Here is a 15,931-nt window from a genome sequence, read left to right on the forward strand (position 1 = left end):
AATATTTATTTATTGTGTATATAATATTCTGTCTGCATGTACACCTGTAGGCCAGAGGAGGGCACCAGACCCCATTACAGATGGTTGTGAGCCACCATGTGGTTGCTGGGAATTGAACTCAGGACCTCTGGAAGAGCAGGCAATGCTCTTAACCTCTGAGCCATCTCTCCAGCCCCCTGGCACCTCTTTTTAGCTCAGAAAAATTAGTAAGTTTACGTCATTTCAAGGTACTTTTAGAGAGCTATGATTAGAAGTACCAAAGAAAATGTTTTACTTAAAGTATTAGAAATATTCATGCTTTCAGAATTCTTATAGGTACAAAGTCACATATTTTTATATGTATCATTTATATGTTTGAGCATAGTATTAATCAAAAATTTATATAATTATGTAGGAATTTTCTGTGAAAATTAGCAGGGTATCCTTTTATTAGAGTAACTGACATAGAATTTTTCCTTTTAGTTTTGCAAACAAACGAACAACAATCTAAGTCAGAAGCTGTCTGTACCCCTGCTTAGGCTTGACCTAGTCTCCCCATCTGGAGTTCCTTGTTGGCTTGATGCGGTATAGTTGTAAACTTTCACAAAGGACTTGATTTTTGACCTTTTGGTGATTTTCTTCTTGTCCATGGTGGTCACCTTTTGGGACTGTTGTTAATTCCATCCACTATGGCTTATCATGGGGAAGGTCTGAGGTGCGATCACCATGATGAAGGATTTACACCGAAGGAACATCCAGCCAGGACAAACCACGCTTTCCACATTTCCCCAGCTTTTCCAATTCAGCAGTAGCCAGGCAAGCACAAACAGAAAGGACATTTGATTAGCTAAATGTCTGCAGGTTATAAAATACCATTTGGCACAAATGCATCATTGTCACACAATGAAGTTTTCTGTGTGTATAAAATATTTCTAACTTTATACGAATTGTATAAAAGTTTGATGTCTAAGCATGTATTAAAAACAAAACTTCATACACCAAACGCTGCCTAGCTGGTATGGTGTTGCATGTCTGCAATACCAGCAGTGGATGGAAAAGGAAGGAAGATTGCCAAGTTGAGACCATCCTGGTCTGCATGTTGGGTCTGTGTTTTAAAATATGACAACAACAAAAATCCAAAAAGGAGGAAAAACATTAGTATATCAAACTTGATAATGGCTTTAATTGGTCATGGTAGAGTAGATTGTTTCATTATTCTCTTTTGTGTTTTTTCTATGTTCTAAAATTTACTTGAATCAAGTACTGTAAGTGTTACAGCTCTGGAGGGGAAGGTGTCTTGACTTGTTTGGAATTCAGGCTATACCTAGAGCTGCATTAGCTCTGGAAGCTGGGTCCTGACTTACTGAGAAGTCAGGCTATACCTGAAGCTGTGTGCAGTGGGGGATGATCTCCTCTCAGGATGTGGTAATCCTGCTCCTCTCTTAGGAGAGCCTTTACTGCTGAGCTCTGTTCTGTTCCCCTAAGTGAACATCCTAGCAGAGATACCCGCTTCTTCTGCTCTGGCCCAAGGTGTTTGTTTTTCTCCTTCACTTTGCTAAAGAGGAAGCCCTTGCAGAAATGTAGCAATTGCCTCCTTCTGGAGGTGAAAAGTTAGTTTTATGCTCAGCCCTTCTAAGGGAACAGCCAAAGATGAGCTTTACCCAAAACTTTTTTTTTTTTTGACACTCATCGAAAACTCTTTTAAGAAAGAGATTTATTTTGGAAGGAAGAATCCAGGAGAGGTACTACCTCTGCCTGTGTGGAAAAGGACAACTTGTACCTGAATTGAGAGGGAAACTTATGTAGGGCTTCTTAGAGGTAGAGTTTTCCCAAGGAGAAGATTTTCTGCTCCAAGATTGGTTAGTTTGGTTTATTAGGAGCAGAGTTGGCTCTGGTATCAAGGCCAAATTGTGTTTCTTTTACTGACCTTTTTTAACCCTTGGCCTTAGTTTTGGGGCCAGGGCATATTTCTTTCACTGGCTCTGGTTCCCCCGGCCAAAGTGTATGTTTCTTAGGTTCTTGGTTCAGGGCTAAAGTGTTTATTCACTGGCTTTGGGTTGAGGGTCAGGGTGTTAGAGTTCATGCTCAGGGATTGGTTGGTTTCTTTGGCTGACCCTTTTGCCCTACAAGTGCATAATGTGGAAGACTGTTGTTTTGTTTTGTTTTTTAAAATAATACCTCTCTACTTTGTAATGCAATGAAACTAAGAAATTTTTTATTTTTCAAATGTGGGAAAATTGAACATAAAGATTTCAGCTGCTCTGTATATAATACATGTATTTGAGTTTAAAAGGGAAAAATGCTTTATACAAATGTATTGTCATTTTTAACTCAAATTGATAGCTTTACTTGGGAATACAGTTTCTACATCACATCTTTATTCTTCCTTTTATGATAGGCTAGGGGAACATCAATTCTTCATTCTAATTTTACTGAAAGCAGAAAAATAATTAAAATATTCCAAAAATCTTATCAGATAGATAAAATTTAGGAGGTAATTTCTGCCAGAAGGTAATATTTGAAGTGATAAAAACAACATTTTCTAAAAATTATCCATTTTTATTCAGTATTTAGGAGCTCATGATAGTAATTATGTATGCATTTGGTGTTAGCAAACATTGGTTGAAATTAGTGTTTGTATATATTACAAGATGAAAAGTGAGAACCAGTTCATGGGTGTCAAAGTTTAGGTGAAGGATTATCTTTAATAACTAAAGCAGATACCCTTAATTCAAGAACAGAGGCTCTAGAAGGAAGGAGGCCAACTAAACCTGTATATTCAAAGAGTTTTGTTTGTTTGAATTCACAGACATGGTAAGAACTTTGTAGGATCAGTGAATGGTCATCATTGCTGCTAGCTTGATTTCAAATGCTCTCTTAATTTCTGTAATCCCTCATCTGTCAGTTCTCTGCAGGCCGTGCTCTGTCAGCCACTTGTCTCCAGCCCTATCTCTGCCCCTATGGCCTCTTTGCAGCCCCGTGGAAAGGATTCAGATAGATTTGTCTTTTCAGAATTCTGTTCCATTGCATCATAAAAAAACTTGTTGATCCTGATGTTTGTCATCATTTTTATTTTACTTCACCTTTTTGGTTACCAACGTAATAGGAAAAAAATACCTGTGCTGTCTTGATTTTGGTAAGTTTGAGAGAACTGTTTCTTTTATCCACATAGGAACACAGGAAGGCACTCCAGTGAGTAGTCGTTGATGGCCAAGGTTGTTTTGAAGTGTCTGATAAGCCTTACGTGACTTCTAATGGGGAAACTAGTTAATTAACTTTTAAAAATCATTTCGTATTTTTTACCAAGTAAGTTCAAGGAGATCCCTAAAGAGGAGGAGAAAGGAAGGAAAGATAGACAAAGGAGGACTTACATACCATTCAGAAACTTTCTGAGTTTGTTTTTTTTTTTTTAAGGATTTAAGTGGCATTGTGCCATAAGAAAAGTAAAATGCTTCTTTCATAAAATAACTTTTTTATTTTTTTGATTTTTGAGACAGGGTTTCTCCATAGCTTTTGGTTCCTGTCCTGGAACTAGCTCTTGTAGATCAGGCTGGCCTCGAACTCACAGACATCCGCCTGCCTCTGCCTCCCGAGTGCTGGGATTAAAGGCATGTGCCATCACCACCCAGCCAATAAAATAACCTTTTTAAAGTCACTTTGTAAATATTTTTGACAAATAATGTTTCCAGATTATTCCCAAAGACATTTTTTTTTGCTCACAAAGGAAGTTTGTGAACATGCCTCTTATTTTAGAAATGAAGTTGAAAGTCTAAATTTGAAGAAAAACTAATATGAATGTAGAACCCAGATAGTACATTACTGTAAGAGTTACAAAGAACTGTGTTATTTGGCGAATTTCCTTTCAATCTGTTGCTGTCCAGCTATAATGGAAGGACTTTTCTGGTGAAGAATAAATGGAGCAATCATAATAATTTGGCAGCATATGGACTCTGCACGGTTGTAGTTCTGGTGATTATTTTAAATTAGGTAAAGAACCAAAGGTTGGGAGTCAACAACCAGAGTTCTACGCCAGCTCTGCTGTTAACTGCCATACCTGTGTAACCTAGCTCTGGCACATATAGACTCTGGGAACATGAACGGTCAGCACAGACAGGGGACGAGCCTGGAAGTTCATGTCTTTCATTTACCAGGTAGGATTTTAGTGGCTAAGTGAGCCCTGTACCAGACAACCTACAATGTAAGCCCAAGTGTGGAGCTACTGAAGGTCTGAGTCCCTGTTTTTTGTCAAATCCTTTGTTTTCTGAATTAAGCACAGAAGTTGCTTAGTTCTCTAAAGATGTGATCTTAGAGATCACCTATTGGATCAGTTGGACAGTATAATCAACATTGTGGAGATAATTATCAAACCACACCTCTCTCCACTGTGTTTCATGAGTGACACTCCTGTTCCCAGGGAAAGTTATTCTTGGTCTTTTATATTTTAAATACTACTGAAAATAGTGTGTGGCTCTAATGAGCTGTGTAACCGGAGAGACGGACTGCCCAATGTCCTCATGTAGAGTACAGCAAGCTCTCTGTGCTGCTCTGGAGGTAGAAGGCAATGTGAAGTAGACCCAGGCCTAGGAAAAGCAACAGAATCCCACTTTTCTTCATGTTAATTTTAACATTTGTATTAAGTTGTAGGATGTTCAAATATTTGCTCATGCCCTATGATTTTTTTAAGACTTCTAATCCTTGTAAGTCAGCATCCTATGTCACTTGGGAGCTCTAAGGCTTATTTAATTTTCTCACCTGGAATGGGCCTGAGATCACCAGGTCTTTCATATCCCTGCTCTTCTGGGTTAGAGATACGGTTCAGCAATGCAGAGTGCTTGCAGAGAAACTGGGTTCAGCTCCCAGCCATAGATGACTCGCGGTCCAGAGGATCCTCACAACTTGGTTTACCCAAGTTCCAAGGGATCAGCACCTTCTTCAGCCTCTGAGCACCAGGCATGTACACAGTTCATTTACATAGGGACAGGCAAAACATTTATGAACATGAAATAAAAATAAGTAAAATTTTTTCAATGATTCATTGTCTTTTTTTAGGTATGACATTCTAAAATGTTTCATGTGAGCTCTTAGATAGTAAGACGCAAATCACACTATCAGAAGGATGTTGGCTTTAGTTTTGTTATTGTTTTTTTAATCGCAACTTTATTTTTAGACTTAATTTTACTAGAAAATATTTTGTGAAGATCTGTTTGGTGAATAATCTAAGACTAAGAGATCTAAAATTGTTACAACAAATGCATTAATCTACTTCAATGTCAACCAGTTATTTTACTTCCAAGAGACAGAAATGTTAGAGAAAGATCCCATCTCACGTTCTAGGCCAAAGCAAGACTACATAGTAAGAACCTGTCTTAAATTACAAAAAAGAAAAGAGAAGAAAAGAAGTATCTCTTATTCATTTCAAAGTGCTGGCCTTTCAAGTGGGAACTTGGAAAAACAGCCATTAGAGGAATGGAATTGTAGCTCCCAGCACCCTCGTGACACTCACACTGAGAAAAGCCATCCACTTAGGTTGCTCAGCCGCCTATACACATTTACTGTTAGCACACTATCAAAGCTCGGTTGAGATGTAAGAGTGCGGCCATGACTATGTAAGTGTGGTGATTCCTGCTCATTTTTCTGGTTGGCTTCAGACTTCTCTTTCATATCCAGGTAGTCTTCAGCTTTTGTTCTTTCTCCTGTAAGACTTAAGCATTTGCCGTTCTCTCTGGTTCTAGTCCCCTTCCCAGTTCTAGGGTCTCATAATGTGTGCATGATTCACTGAGACAGTTTCCTGCCCTGACTGCTAAAGCTTTCAGTTCATCACTCTTGGTGATGTGGCCCCGAGTCACCCACACTGGAGTAGCCTGAGCCTTAGGTTCATCGTTACCAACACTGTTGCTTTGGAGCTGGGGATGGCTCCACAGAAGGAGCAGCAACTGCTCTTGCAGATACCCGTGGTGGCCATAACCACTTGTTGAGTTCCAGGGATCCAATGCTCTTTCTGGACTCTGCAAATACCATATATGGTGCACATGCATACATTCAGACAAAACACCTGTAAGTACATATTAAAAAATTCTTTTTTGTTTTATGTGTGAGGGTGCCAGGTCCCCTGGAACTGGAGTTGCAAACAGTTGTGTGCTGCTGTGTGGGTGCTGGGAATTAAATAGTGCTCTTAATGCTGAGTCATCTCTCCAGCCCCTAAAAATATTCTTTGATGGCTTTCTTCTGGACTGGAGAGATGACTTAGTGGGGGCAGGAACTGAGGAACCCAGTTGAAGGGTGGTTGAAAGGAACAGGGTTCCTCAAAGTTGTTTCCAATTACCACACACTGACACATTTATAAGTAATAAAAATTTAAAAGTTTAAAAATTCTCTATATTTTCTCTTAGAGAAGCAATTCTAGATCACCTGTTCCAAATAACACATAGAGACTCTAACTTTTAAAAAAGTAATATATTGCAATGTTACAGTATAGTTTCACTTATCTCATATTTCTGTTTTTATTTTACCAAATTTGTTCAGTTTTCTTAAATAAAATGTAAAAGAATATAAATTAGTAACCCTTCAAAAAGAAGTATAAAATAATAAATATAATCTTTGATCATCTTCATAATGCTTCTTTTTATATGTGTCTTTTAAATCTTCATCATGGAACATTATTTCTAGGAAACATTTTTTTTGTGTGTGTGTTAAACCCTAATAAAAATTAAATAGCCAGACGTGGAGGCAGGGGCAGGCAGACCTCTGTGAGTTCAAGGCCAGTCTGGTCTACATTGCAAGTTTCAGAACAACAGGGGCTAACCTAGAGAAATCTTATCTCAAAAAAGCAAAAAGAAAAAAGAAAAATTTTCTCCTAATGCTGGGGAACCAAGCCAGGTTTTCAAATTTACTTTTTATCATAAAATTTCTGACTCAGAAGAGTTAGTCAAGTATTATTAATTATGTTAGTTAGAGCTAGACCATATGTCCCTACCTGCAAATAATTTGGCTACTCAAGGGATTAAAGCTGTAGTATAAGCCTGACATTTCCTAAGCATTTTATTCTTGTCTTCTGAAATCAAAGAGTTAGGTGACATTACGTCTAATCCAATATATGCAAGTCCCTTCTACAAGTGCTAGTTTTCTAAATGCCAGGGACACAAATGTAGATTATAAAGTCACTACTGTCTGGTAAGTTTCTAGCACCAGCAAGAAATTTTCCTATGTGAATATAGAAGTACTATATAAAAATCACATTTAATATGAAAAGGTACTCGTACAAGACCCTCAATAGTGGCATGAAGCATTGTGCTGGTTTGTTTACATACTCCTGTGTGCTCCTGTCACTCAGTCACAAATGTCACTTTTTTTTTTAATCAGCGTGTCGTGTGTGATATGTGCTGATTTGGTGTCTAAAATCATAAAAAAAGGGAAAAACTAATAAAACTTTCCTTGACAGTGAGCACAGTGTGCTCCATCCTGTCTGTGCTGACAGTTTTCTTCTGAAGTCATATGTGCCCCAAAATGTACTCAGTGCAACTGTTGATTCTATTGACTATCTTTTTTTTTATTAAAAATTTCTGCCTCCTCCCCACCTCCCTTTTCCCCCCTCCCCCACCCCCCTTCCCTTCCCTCTCCAGTCCAAAGAGCAGTCAGGGTTCCCTGCCCTGTGGGAAGTCCAAGGTCCTCCCCTCCTCCATCCAGGTCTAGGAAGGTACGCATCCAAACAGGTTAGGCTCCCACAAAGCCAGTACATGCAGTAGGATCAAAACTCAGTGCCATTGTTCTTGTCTTCTCAGTCTGCCCTCATCGTCTGCCATGTTCAGAGAGTCCGGTTTGATCCCATGCTTTTTCATTCCCAGTCCAGCTGGCCTTTTCTCTTTAGAGAAAGCAATTTTTTTTAAAATCAATATAAAAGTTATTTTAGCATACAAATCACTGACAAGCTAGTATTAGATTTTTAATGTTAGCAAGCAGATGTGGAATACATGCACTAGTTTTTTTTCCAAGACAGGGTTTCCCAGTAGCTATGGAGCCAGTCCGAAATTCACTCTGTGGACCAGGCTGGCCTTGAACTCACAGAGATCAGCTTGCATCTTTCTAACAAGTACTGGGATTAAAAGCTTATGCCACCACCACTGCATGCACTAATTTTTTAATCACAAGTTTGGCTTGATACAGTTCTAAAAGTTGTGATCAGTCACTCATTAGCTTATATATACTTATATATCAAAAGCTGTAAGAACATCTTAACCTAAAAGTGTGACAGTTCTTTTCAAATTGAATCATAGTTTTCTTCCTTGCTTTCTCGATACCTCTAAAACCCACTGCCGGAGGACTTAGAAGTGTTATGAAGATCAAATTGTGTGAATACAGAGTGCCTGAGCACGATAGGGTTTCTACTATGGGTTCTTCGCTACCTTCTGTGCGTTAGCAAGCAGATTTGTAATTCACAGCTCTCATCTTTGCATTCACAAGGCTGCTTTTTTTCTTGTGCTTTCAAATGTCATTGTTTGTTACAATTTCCAGATGTTAAATTTTCTCAGTAGTTTTTTTTTTTAGATCAATTGCCAAATAAGGCTGATGAATTCAGATTGATAACACCTTTTAAAGTCTACATAATTTTCCTGTATTGTTGGTTAAGCTTGTCATAATTTATTTGTTGAAGAGGCCAAATCATTTCTTGATTTTCTTCTGACTGAGTTTTGCATGTATTTTAAAGAGATGTGTCTTGTTCAGTCTTGCTTTTAAAAGTTATGGAATAAATGTTGGCTTTTGATCAAGTCCAGGATTACCTTGGGGCAGGTATAAGATCAGAGGTGATGTGAGCCTCCATTAGGAAGCTGGTGTTGGTCTGCTTGTCTCATTTCTGATGAAATGCAACCCATTCACAGGCAGCTCTACTTGATTAGCTATAATATGCATTTCAGAAAGAGGTTTATCTGGTATCTAATGTGACCTAATGTTTTTGGTGAACTCTCAACACTCAGGAACAACCCCTAGGGTTCCCACACAGCTGGTCCTTTCACATGTCTGCCACCGTTGTCACGGTTGTATTCGGGAGTGATGATTATGTTAGATCTCTCTGTATGCGTATAGACAGATACAGAACTGTCTGTGTACTTAAGGAAGAAATAATTTGACTAAGAATATTAAAGATTTACCATAGAAAAATTACTAAATTTAATTTTTAAAAGTTAAATTTTATACCAGCTTTATAAATTTAAAAAAAGCCTCTGGCTTTAACTAGAATTTTCTGTTATGTTGACCCCTTATTTTTAATGTATTTGTAACATTTATTTCTGCAATTTATTAATTAACAGGGAATGCAGTGGTGTCTTTTGAAAGAAGAGGATGTCATTCCTCGTATCAGGGCAATGGAAGGCCGAAGAGGAAGACCACCCAACCCCGATAGACCAAGAGCAAGAGAGGAGTCGAGGATGAAACGCCGGAAGGGTCGCCCTCCCAATGTTGGCAGTGCAGAGTTCTTAGATAGCACAGACGCGAAATTACTAAGGAAACTGCAGGCTCAAGGTGAGAAAGAAGCACCTGTCACTAGAAATCGCACGGAAACCTAACAGTCATCCTTCTTATACTTTTGACTTGGAAGTGGTTGACAGTGCTCTTACATAAGGAGCTCTGTGAATCTGTAGCCGTTCCCCAATAGTTGTCTGTGTGCTACCATTAAAGAGGCTTGCACAGAATTGGAGCAGCTAGCTCTTAACACGTGCCCTAAAGTTGTCCCAACATGGGATTCTCCTTTTTATAGCTCCCAAGTTTTTGAAGTGTACCTGAGAATAACTTCAGAATTTGTGCACCTGTAGGTAAATTTTCAGCCAGAGAACTCCACTTACTTACTGGTAACTAACCCAAGTGCTTCAGTTTGCAGTCTCCTGAAGTCTGGGTATGCAATTCCAGGTGTGTTTTAGAAGGTGTGTCAAGGGCACCAGAAAGCAGATTTATTAAGATCACAGTACTCATATTCATTCAAAATGTACTTATTATTGAGAATTTCCTATTTACCTTTATTAATTTACTAAGAATAGGCTACATTTGTGTCCCCATACCTTGTGGAGGTCACAGGACAAATTGCAGGTAATGGTTCCTTCCTTTCACCATGAGGTTTCTTGGGGTCCAATTCAGGTCGCCAGCTTGGTGGTAACAGTCCTCATGCACTGAGCATCTCCCTTACCACAGCATTCAGTATTTAACAATAAATGCTTACTATGTTTGGGCTAGCAAGATAACTCAATGGGTAAAGTTACTTCCTGCCCATGCCTTGTGATCTGAATTTTGTCCCCGGGACCCCCACATCAAGGTGGGAGGTATAAAATGGTTCCATCAACATGTCCTCTGACCGCTACATACCTGCCATGGCCCTTGCACAGTAATATATATGTAAATAGTAGTAGTTTTACATTTACAAGTATATGAATTTATTGTGTACTCCTGTTGTAGAGATTAAGCAACAGCGAAGAGTTTAAAATCTGACACTGTTCGGATATAATAGTGGCTCTACGTGTGTGTAAATAAAACCTGTGTGCTAATTGACCCACCTATACCTCAAGTTGTGTGCAGCAGAAAGTAGCAGCTGACACTGGGTGTCACAGAGCTGGAGATGTGGTAACAGTGCTTTCTCCATTGACTCTTAAGAAGGCTGCTGACAGCTGCCTGGCACCTTCAAATCTAGTCCTGCTGCAAAGAAAGGACGTGTGTCTACAAGGTCACACTAATTCTATGTGCTAGGAGTTTATTTGAGACTAAATACTTATCTTTGAAATTAAGGCAGACATTTTTTAAAAGAAAATTTAGCATCTACTTTTTTGGCAAATTATTTGTTTTCCTTATGACATTTTTAGGATTTATGAAATCCATGCTTGTATTAGAGCAAGAATTTAGCTTAAGTAACTTTTTAGGAAATTGTTTTCTCAATCGCATTGGCTTTTCTACTTAAGACAGAATTGCTATGGTGGAAATTAGTGATCATCATTTCGTAGACTACATGGCTAACTTAGGAACTCTGAGCATTCAAATGCTGCCTCAAGGGTTTTCCTCATCGTGAGATGGAAATGGACTTCTGCTTCCGCTGCACTGCACTTCTGTGCACCTTAGACATTTTATTTATATGCTCTGTGTAATATTATTTGTTATAAAATAGCTATAAATATTAAATAAAATCATATAAATTTTTTGCTTTAGCCACATTCAATAAAAGGTAGAAATACATAATCATTGTCAGTTAATATAGTTTATATAACATCTTTTTCAGCTACAAAATTTAGAACTGTTGTTCTGTGTTGTAAAGTAGAACTTTCTAAAATATGTTTCAGGTAATATGCTCCGTCCCTTTCAGAGTTAATAGCATGCAGATTACATTTGCCATTGAGGAGAATAATAACATTGTATCGTTTCTTTATCCATTGCCCGTGTCTACACTAACAACCAACCACTAAATCTCAACAACTCGGGGCACTAAGAGCGAATCATTTTTCCAGATGGAATCAGTGGGAGCAGCTTTATCAGTCTTGGCTGGGATTGTTCACATGTGTGGGCTCAGTTGTCTCCATGTATTCAATATCCAGCAGCCAATCTAAAACATGTCCTTGGTTGGCAATAGAGAACATGTCTTCCCTTGAACGCCCTCTGTCGATTCAGCTAACATCCTTTTGACTATGGGACACCACTGGCCGAATTCAGAATCTAGGGGCAGAGTTTATTCCATCTCCTAATGAGAGGGACTCCAAAGTGTTTTTGCCCCGAATGCTTCCATCTGTCATTTAAAGTTACAAGACCTTCATTCATTGAAATGTTTTTAATAATATTCGTGTACGTGCATAATAATGTGCATATGAATGAAATACATATGTGCCATGTTGCACATGTGGCGATCAGAGAACAATTTTCAAGATTAGTTTTGTTTTCTCCCCAGCAGGGGTTCTGGGAATGAGACTCAGTCGGCAGACTTCCACAGCCATGTGCTCGTTAAGATGTCTGTCTGGCCAGTAGTCTCTCCTTTTTATTTTAAGAGTTTTAGTTCTTCTGTCGTGTAAATGAAAGTATCACTAGATTCAAGGATTTAATCACTGGCACACTAAGTGAAATACAAGTTTGGCTAGAGGTCTTTGCCTTTACAGGTATGTGAAAATGTGTGTGTTTACGTGTGTGTGTGTGTGTGTGTGTGTGTGTATTAAGATTGAAGCTAGCTGATATTCTTACATCTCAGCAGGTCCTTAACTCAAAAGAAGGATGACGAGGATCACATTTATACAGTTATTCTTTTCTTCAGAGTTGATTAAATAATTTGACAGTTCTTTTCTAACTTTTGGGGGCTTTAAACTTCATGATTGCTTTGTCTCAACTGCTCCATTGCCGGAGCTACCACAGTCTCCTAATCTGGCCATTTGTAGGAGGAATGAACATGTCATTCTCTACCAAACTGCTTTCCTGCCTGGTCTGTATCTCCCTAGGCAGTGTTCTGAAGTGCGCATCGTTCGTGGTGACACAGCACAGTTCCACATTACTCTTCGAGTTTATCAGCTATATAATGTTGTTAATTATACCCTGTGAAATTTGTGTTTTTCAGAAATAGCCAGACAAGCAGCACAAATTAAGCTTCTGAGAAAACTTCAAAAGCAAGAACAGGCACGGGTTGCCAAAGAAGCCAAAAAACAGCAGGGTAGGAGACTTACATGCATCGAAAGGTGGGATATGGGAATTCCTAGTCTGCCTTCCAATCCTGAGTTTCTGTGATGACAGACGTGCTTTGGTTTCTCTTAACAGCAATAATGGCTGCTGAAGAGAAGCGGAAGCAGAAAGAACAGATGAAGATTCTGAAGCAGCAGGTATGTCCATGTGCTGCAGCGGACTTCTAGTCCGCCTTCCCGTGCATCTGCGTCTGTGCGCACACGGTTCCCGCCTGGATGCCTGCACAGCCACTGTTATATGGAATGCCTCTGTCTGTTTAGAAAGTTGCCATCCTAAAATTTTTACTCCTTTTAATTTTTTTTAATATTTCAAGAGATATTTATTCTTGTTGTTTTATATGAATGAGTGTTTGCCTCCATGTATGTATTTGTACTACATCTATGTCTGGTACCCATGGAGGCCAGAAGAAAGCGTTGTATCCTCCAGAACTTTGTTACAGATGGCTAAGAGCTACCAAGTACGTGCTGGGAACAAATTGAAGTCCTCGCCAGTATTCTTCACTATGGAGTCATCTTTCCAGACGTGGCTTTTTCTTTTCTTTTCTTTTTTTTTTTAAATGTGGGTTCTGATATTGGAACTGAGGTTCTCGTATTTGTAAGATAAACACTACTAACTGAATGTGTGTGTGTGTGTAAGTATGTGTGTTTTGATTTCTGCTCTCCTGAGTCCAGCTAGTTTTGTTCATATGTACATAGATGAAGGGCTGGCCTCTGGGGTCTGGGCAACATGTATGGAGGCCCTATCCCTGAAGTTAAGGCCTTGTGAGCTCTTCCTGTACCCGTGGTGGGATGATAACCTGTATGGTCTTGCAGGCAAACATTTTGAATTCATGTTTGCAACATTCCTGTCATTTCCAAAACTCTGATTTGCAGCTGTCTCCTAGCTCTCTGGCTCCTACTGTTTCCCTGAGCGCTCTTACGTGATGTCTCCGAGACTTGAGTGGAGTCAGTGTCTGACTGATGAGGGTCAGAGCTCTACAGTTTCTTTTTTCTGCAGTTAAACCAGTTGTGGTTCTCTCCATCTGAGACAAACAGAAACTTATTTATGAGGGTGTGAGCTGCACTTAACTTATTAAAGATGAGTCTTTTGAAGACGTTTACATAGCATATCAAAGTGAGGCATGAGCAGAATGACAAGGGGTGTGCAGGGCTGCAGCAGTGGAACTAATATCTGTCTGATTGGACTTGTACCCATTTGCCAAGAGGCAGCTCAAGTCTAGTACTACAAACCTAGCCTTGAATTCGTTAATGGAAGGATCACAGGCCCTAGAGGAAAACCTAAATGAACTTCCTTCACTTTTAAATCATGTCCTTTTTCTTAAAGTTTTTAAGAAGCAAAATTTTATATGTAATATTTATAAGTATCTTAATATTTTTGTAGACATTGAATTCAAGTTGGTACCCCGAGACTGTTTTCAGCGTTAAAATTCATGTATCAGTGGATAGAGGGTATTGCTTGAACATCCAAGTTTAGTAAGAAAATGTGGCAATTTAGTTAGTTATTTTTGGTGTTTTCAAGACTAGGTTTCTCTGTAACTTTGTATCCTGTCCTGGTACTAGCTCTGTAGAGCAGGCTGGCATCGAACTCAGCGATCCGCCTGCCTCTGCTTCCCTAGTGTTGGGATTAAAGGTCCATGCCACCACTTCCTAAGCTCATGTTGTTTTTTTATGTGTAATATGTATTGAAATTTTTCTTTGTCAATTTCATACATGCATTGTAACTAAAAGTACCCCCACTCTTTCTAATTTTCCTCCTACCCCTATTACCCAACTGTCTTCCCTGTAAGTCATTTTTCTCTCATTCATGTCTTGTTTTTATTGTGTTTTTGATTTTGTTTTGAGTTCCTTAACTAGGATCATCTGTGTGACTGTGGGTTTGGAACTATCTATTAGAACCTGGGGAATTCCTTAGTGGTTGGTTACACAGCGGACAACAATGACTGCATCTTTCCCAGAATCCACAGCAGCCAGCAGTCCAGTAGCAATGGTCCCTTCCCTGATTCACAGCTGCTTGCTGACCTGTGCTGTCTTGTGTAGGCACAATAGAGGTAGCCACAACTACTGTGAGGTCATCACTGCACTGACTGGGCCGTGTTCAGAAGCCCACACCTGCACGCTCCCAACCTTACTTCGTCCCTGCCAGGACTTTCCATATGCTTCATAAGGCCTTGACCACTGTGGGAGCTATGTGTCCCCATATACAACAAGAATCCCTTAAAGCAATTTTGCAGGATTCTGGAAGCATCATGATGACGTAGGATGAGCACAGACACTGTCATCTGAGTTGAGTGGAACTCTTGAGTTCTAAGTGTTAGCATTAGAGCAAAATATTTGCTGTGTTAGAACTCAGTATCCTCTTAATAAATGGGTACATAATATGATAGGAAATTTATAAATCTTATAAATGATATTAGTATTCATGCTAGTGATAGATATCTGTAATATATCTATTTGGCTGTTAAGGTAAAACTTAAACTGAATATATTTAACCCCAGATGACTTTTGGTCTAAGAATCTAAGAATCTCTATATCCTCACATGAGAGAAGGCTGTAATGCTTTCGCTGAGTGAAGGTCATACCCCTTTAAAAGTCTTATGATTGACAAAAACAAAAAAAAAGATTTCATCAAGAATATGTTTCCCTCAGGTCTCAACTTTTTTTGTGTGTGTGTGTGTGTGTGTTTTTTTGTTTGTTTTGTTTTGTTTTTTTGAGACCGGCCTTCTCTGTAGCTTTGGAACCTGTCCTAGAATTTCTAATATAAGTAAATAATTCAAAACTTGGTTCTTCAGTCTGTTATCTAGAAATAACATAAAAATACATACTTGGGTTTTTATTTTTGGTAAGCTTCAGCTAATATTCAGTGTCAAGAAAGGAACACCAGCAACAAAGTCATAGAATGTGATAAGTCTTCTGAATTAGATTGTTGTTTTCTCAAATATGATTGTGTTATACACCTCTGTAGAGACTCAATAATAACACAGAATGATGGAAAACCCACAGGAAAGCACAGTCAGACATATCTGGAAGCTGAAAGAGGAACACAGCGGTCTTTGATATAGATGAACTGTGTTTGCTATAGGAATTTAGAACAAATCCAAGTCAGAAATGTCAAGGTTTGTCGTTGCTGTCGTTAAGTATTCAATCCTATCCAGGCCAGTCGGAAACTTTCTGAAAGAACATTTAAAATGGAAGTTCTGACTGTGATTGTAGCATAGAAGGGTAATTTTTAAAATCAACATGTAAATTCTTACCAAAGCGTATATGATTGC

The 15,931-nt window shown here is 38.8% G+C and overlaps 1 protein-coding gene across 15 annotated transcripts in view; it reads left to right on the forward strand.

Moving 5' to 3' along the window:
- Nucleotides 1-15,931, forward strand: part of Baz2b (bromodomain adjacent to zinc finger domain 2B) — a 321,551-nt gene that overhangs the window by 269,019 nt on the left and 36,601 nt on the right. For all 15 annotated transcript variants that reach the window (XM_050122560.1, XM_050122535.1, XM_050122624.1 and 12 more), the window contains 3 exons: nucleotides 9,282-9,492; nucleotides 12,542-12,634; nucleotides 12,739-12,800. In XM_050122560.1, the coding sequence (XP_049978517.1) occupies nucleotides 9,282-9,492; nucleotides 12,542-12,634; nucleotides 12,739-12,800 (366 nt within the window). The remainder of the gene's footprint in view (nucleotides 1-9,281; nucleotides 9,493-12,541; nucleotides 12,635-12,738; nucleotides 12,801-15,931) is intronic.

The sequence above is a fragment of the Alexandromys fortis genome, unplaced genomic scaffold (assembly GCF_014885135.2).
Source record: "Alexandromys fortis isolate MF-2015 unplaced genomic scaffold, M_Fortis_MF-2015_v1.1 scaffold_8_9099976_23576923, whole genome shotgun sequence".
NCBI classification, from domain to species: domain Eukaryota; kingdom Metazoa; phylum Chordata; class Mammalia; order Rodentia; family Cricetidae; genus Alexandromys; species Alexandromys fortis.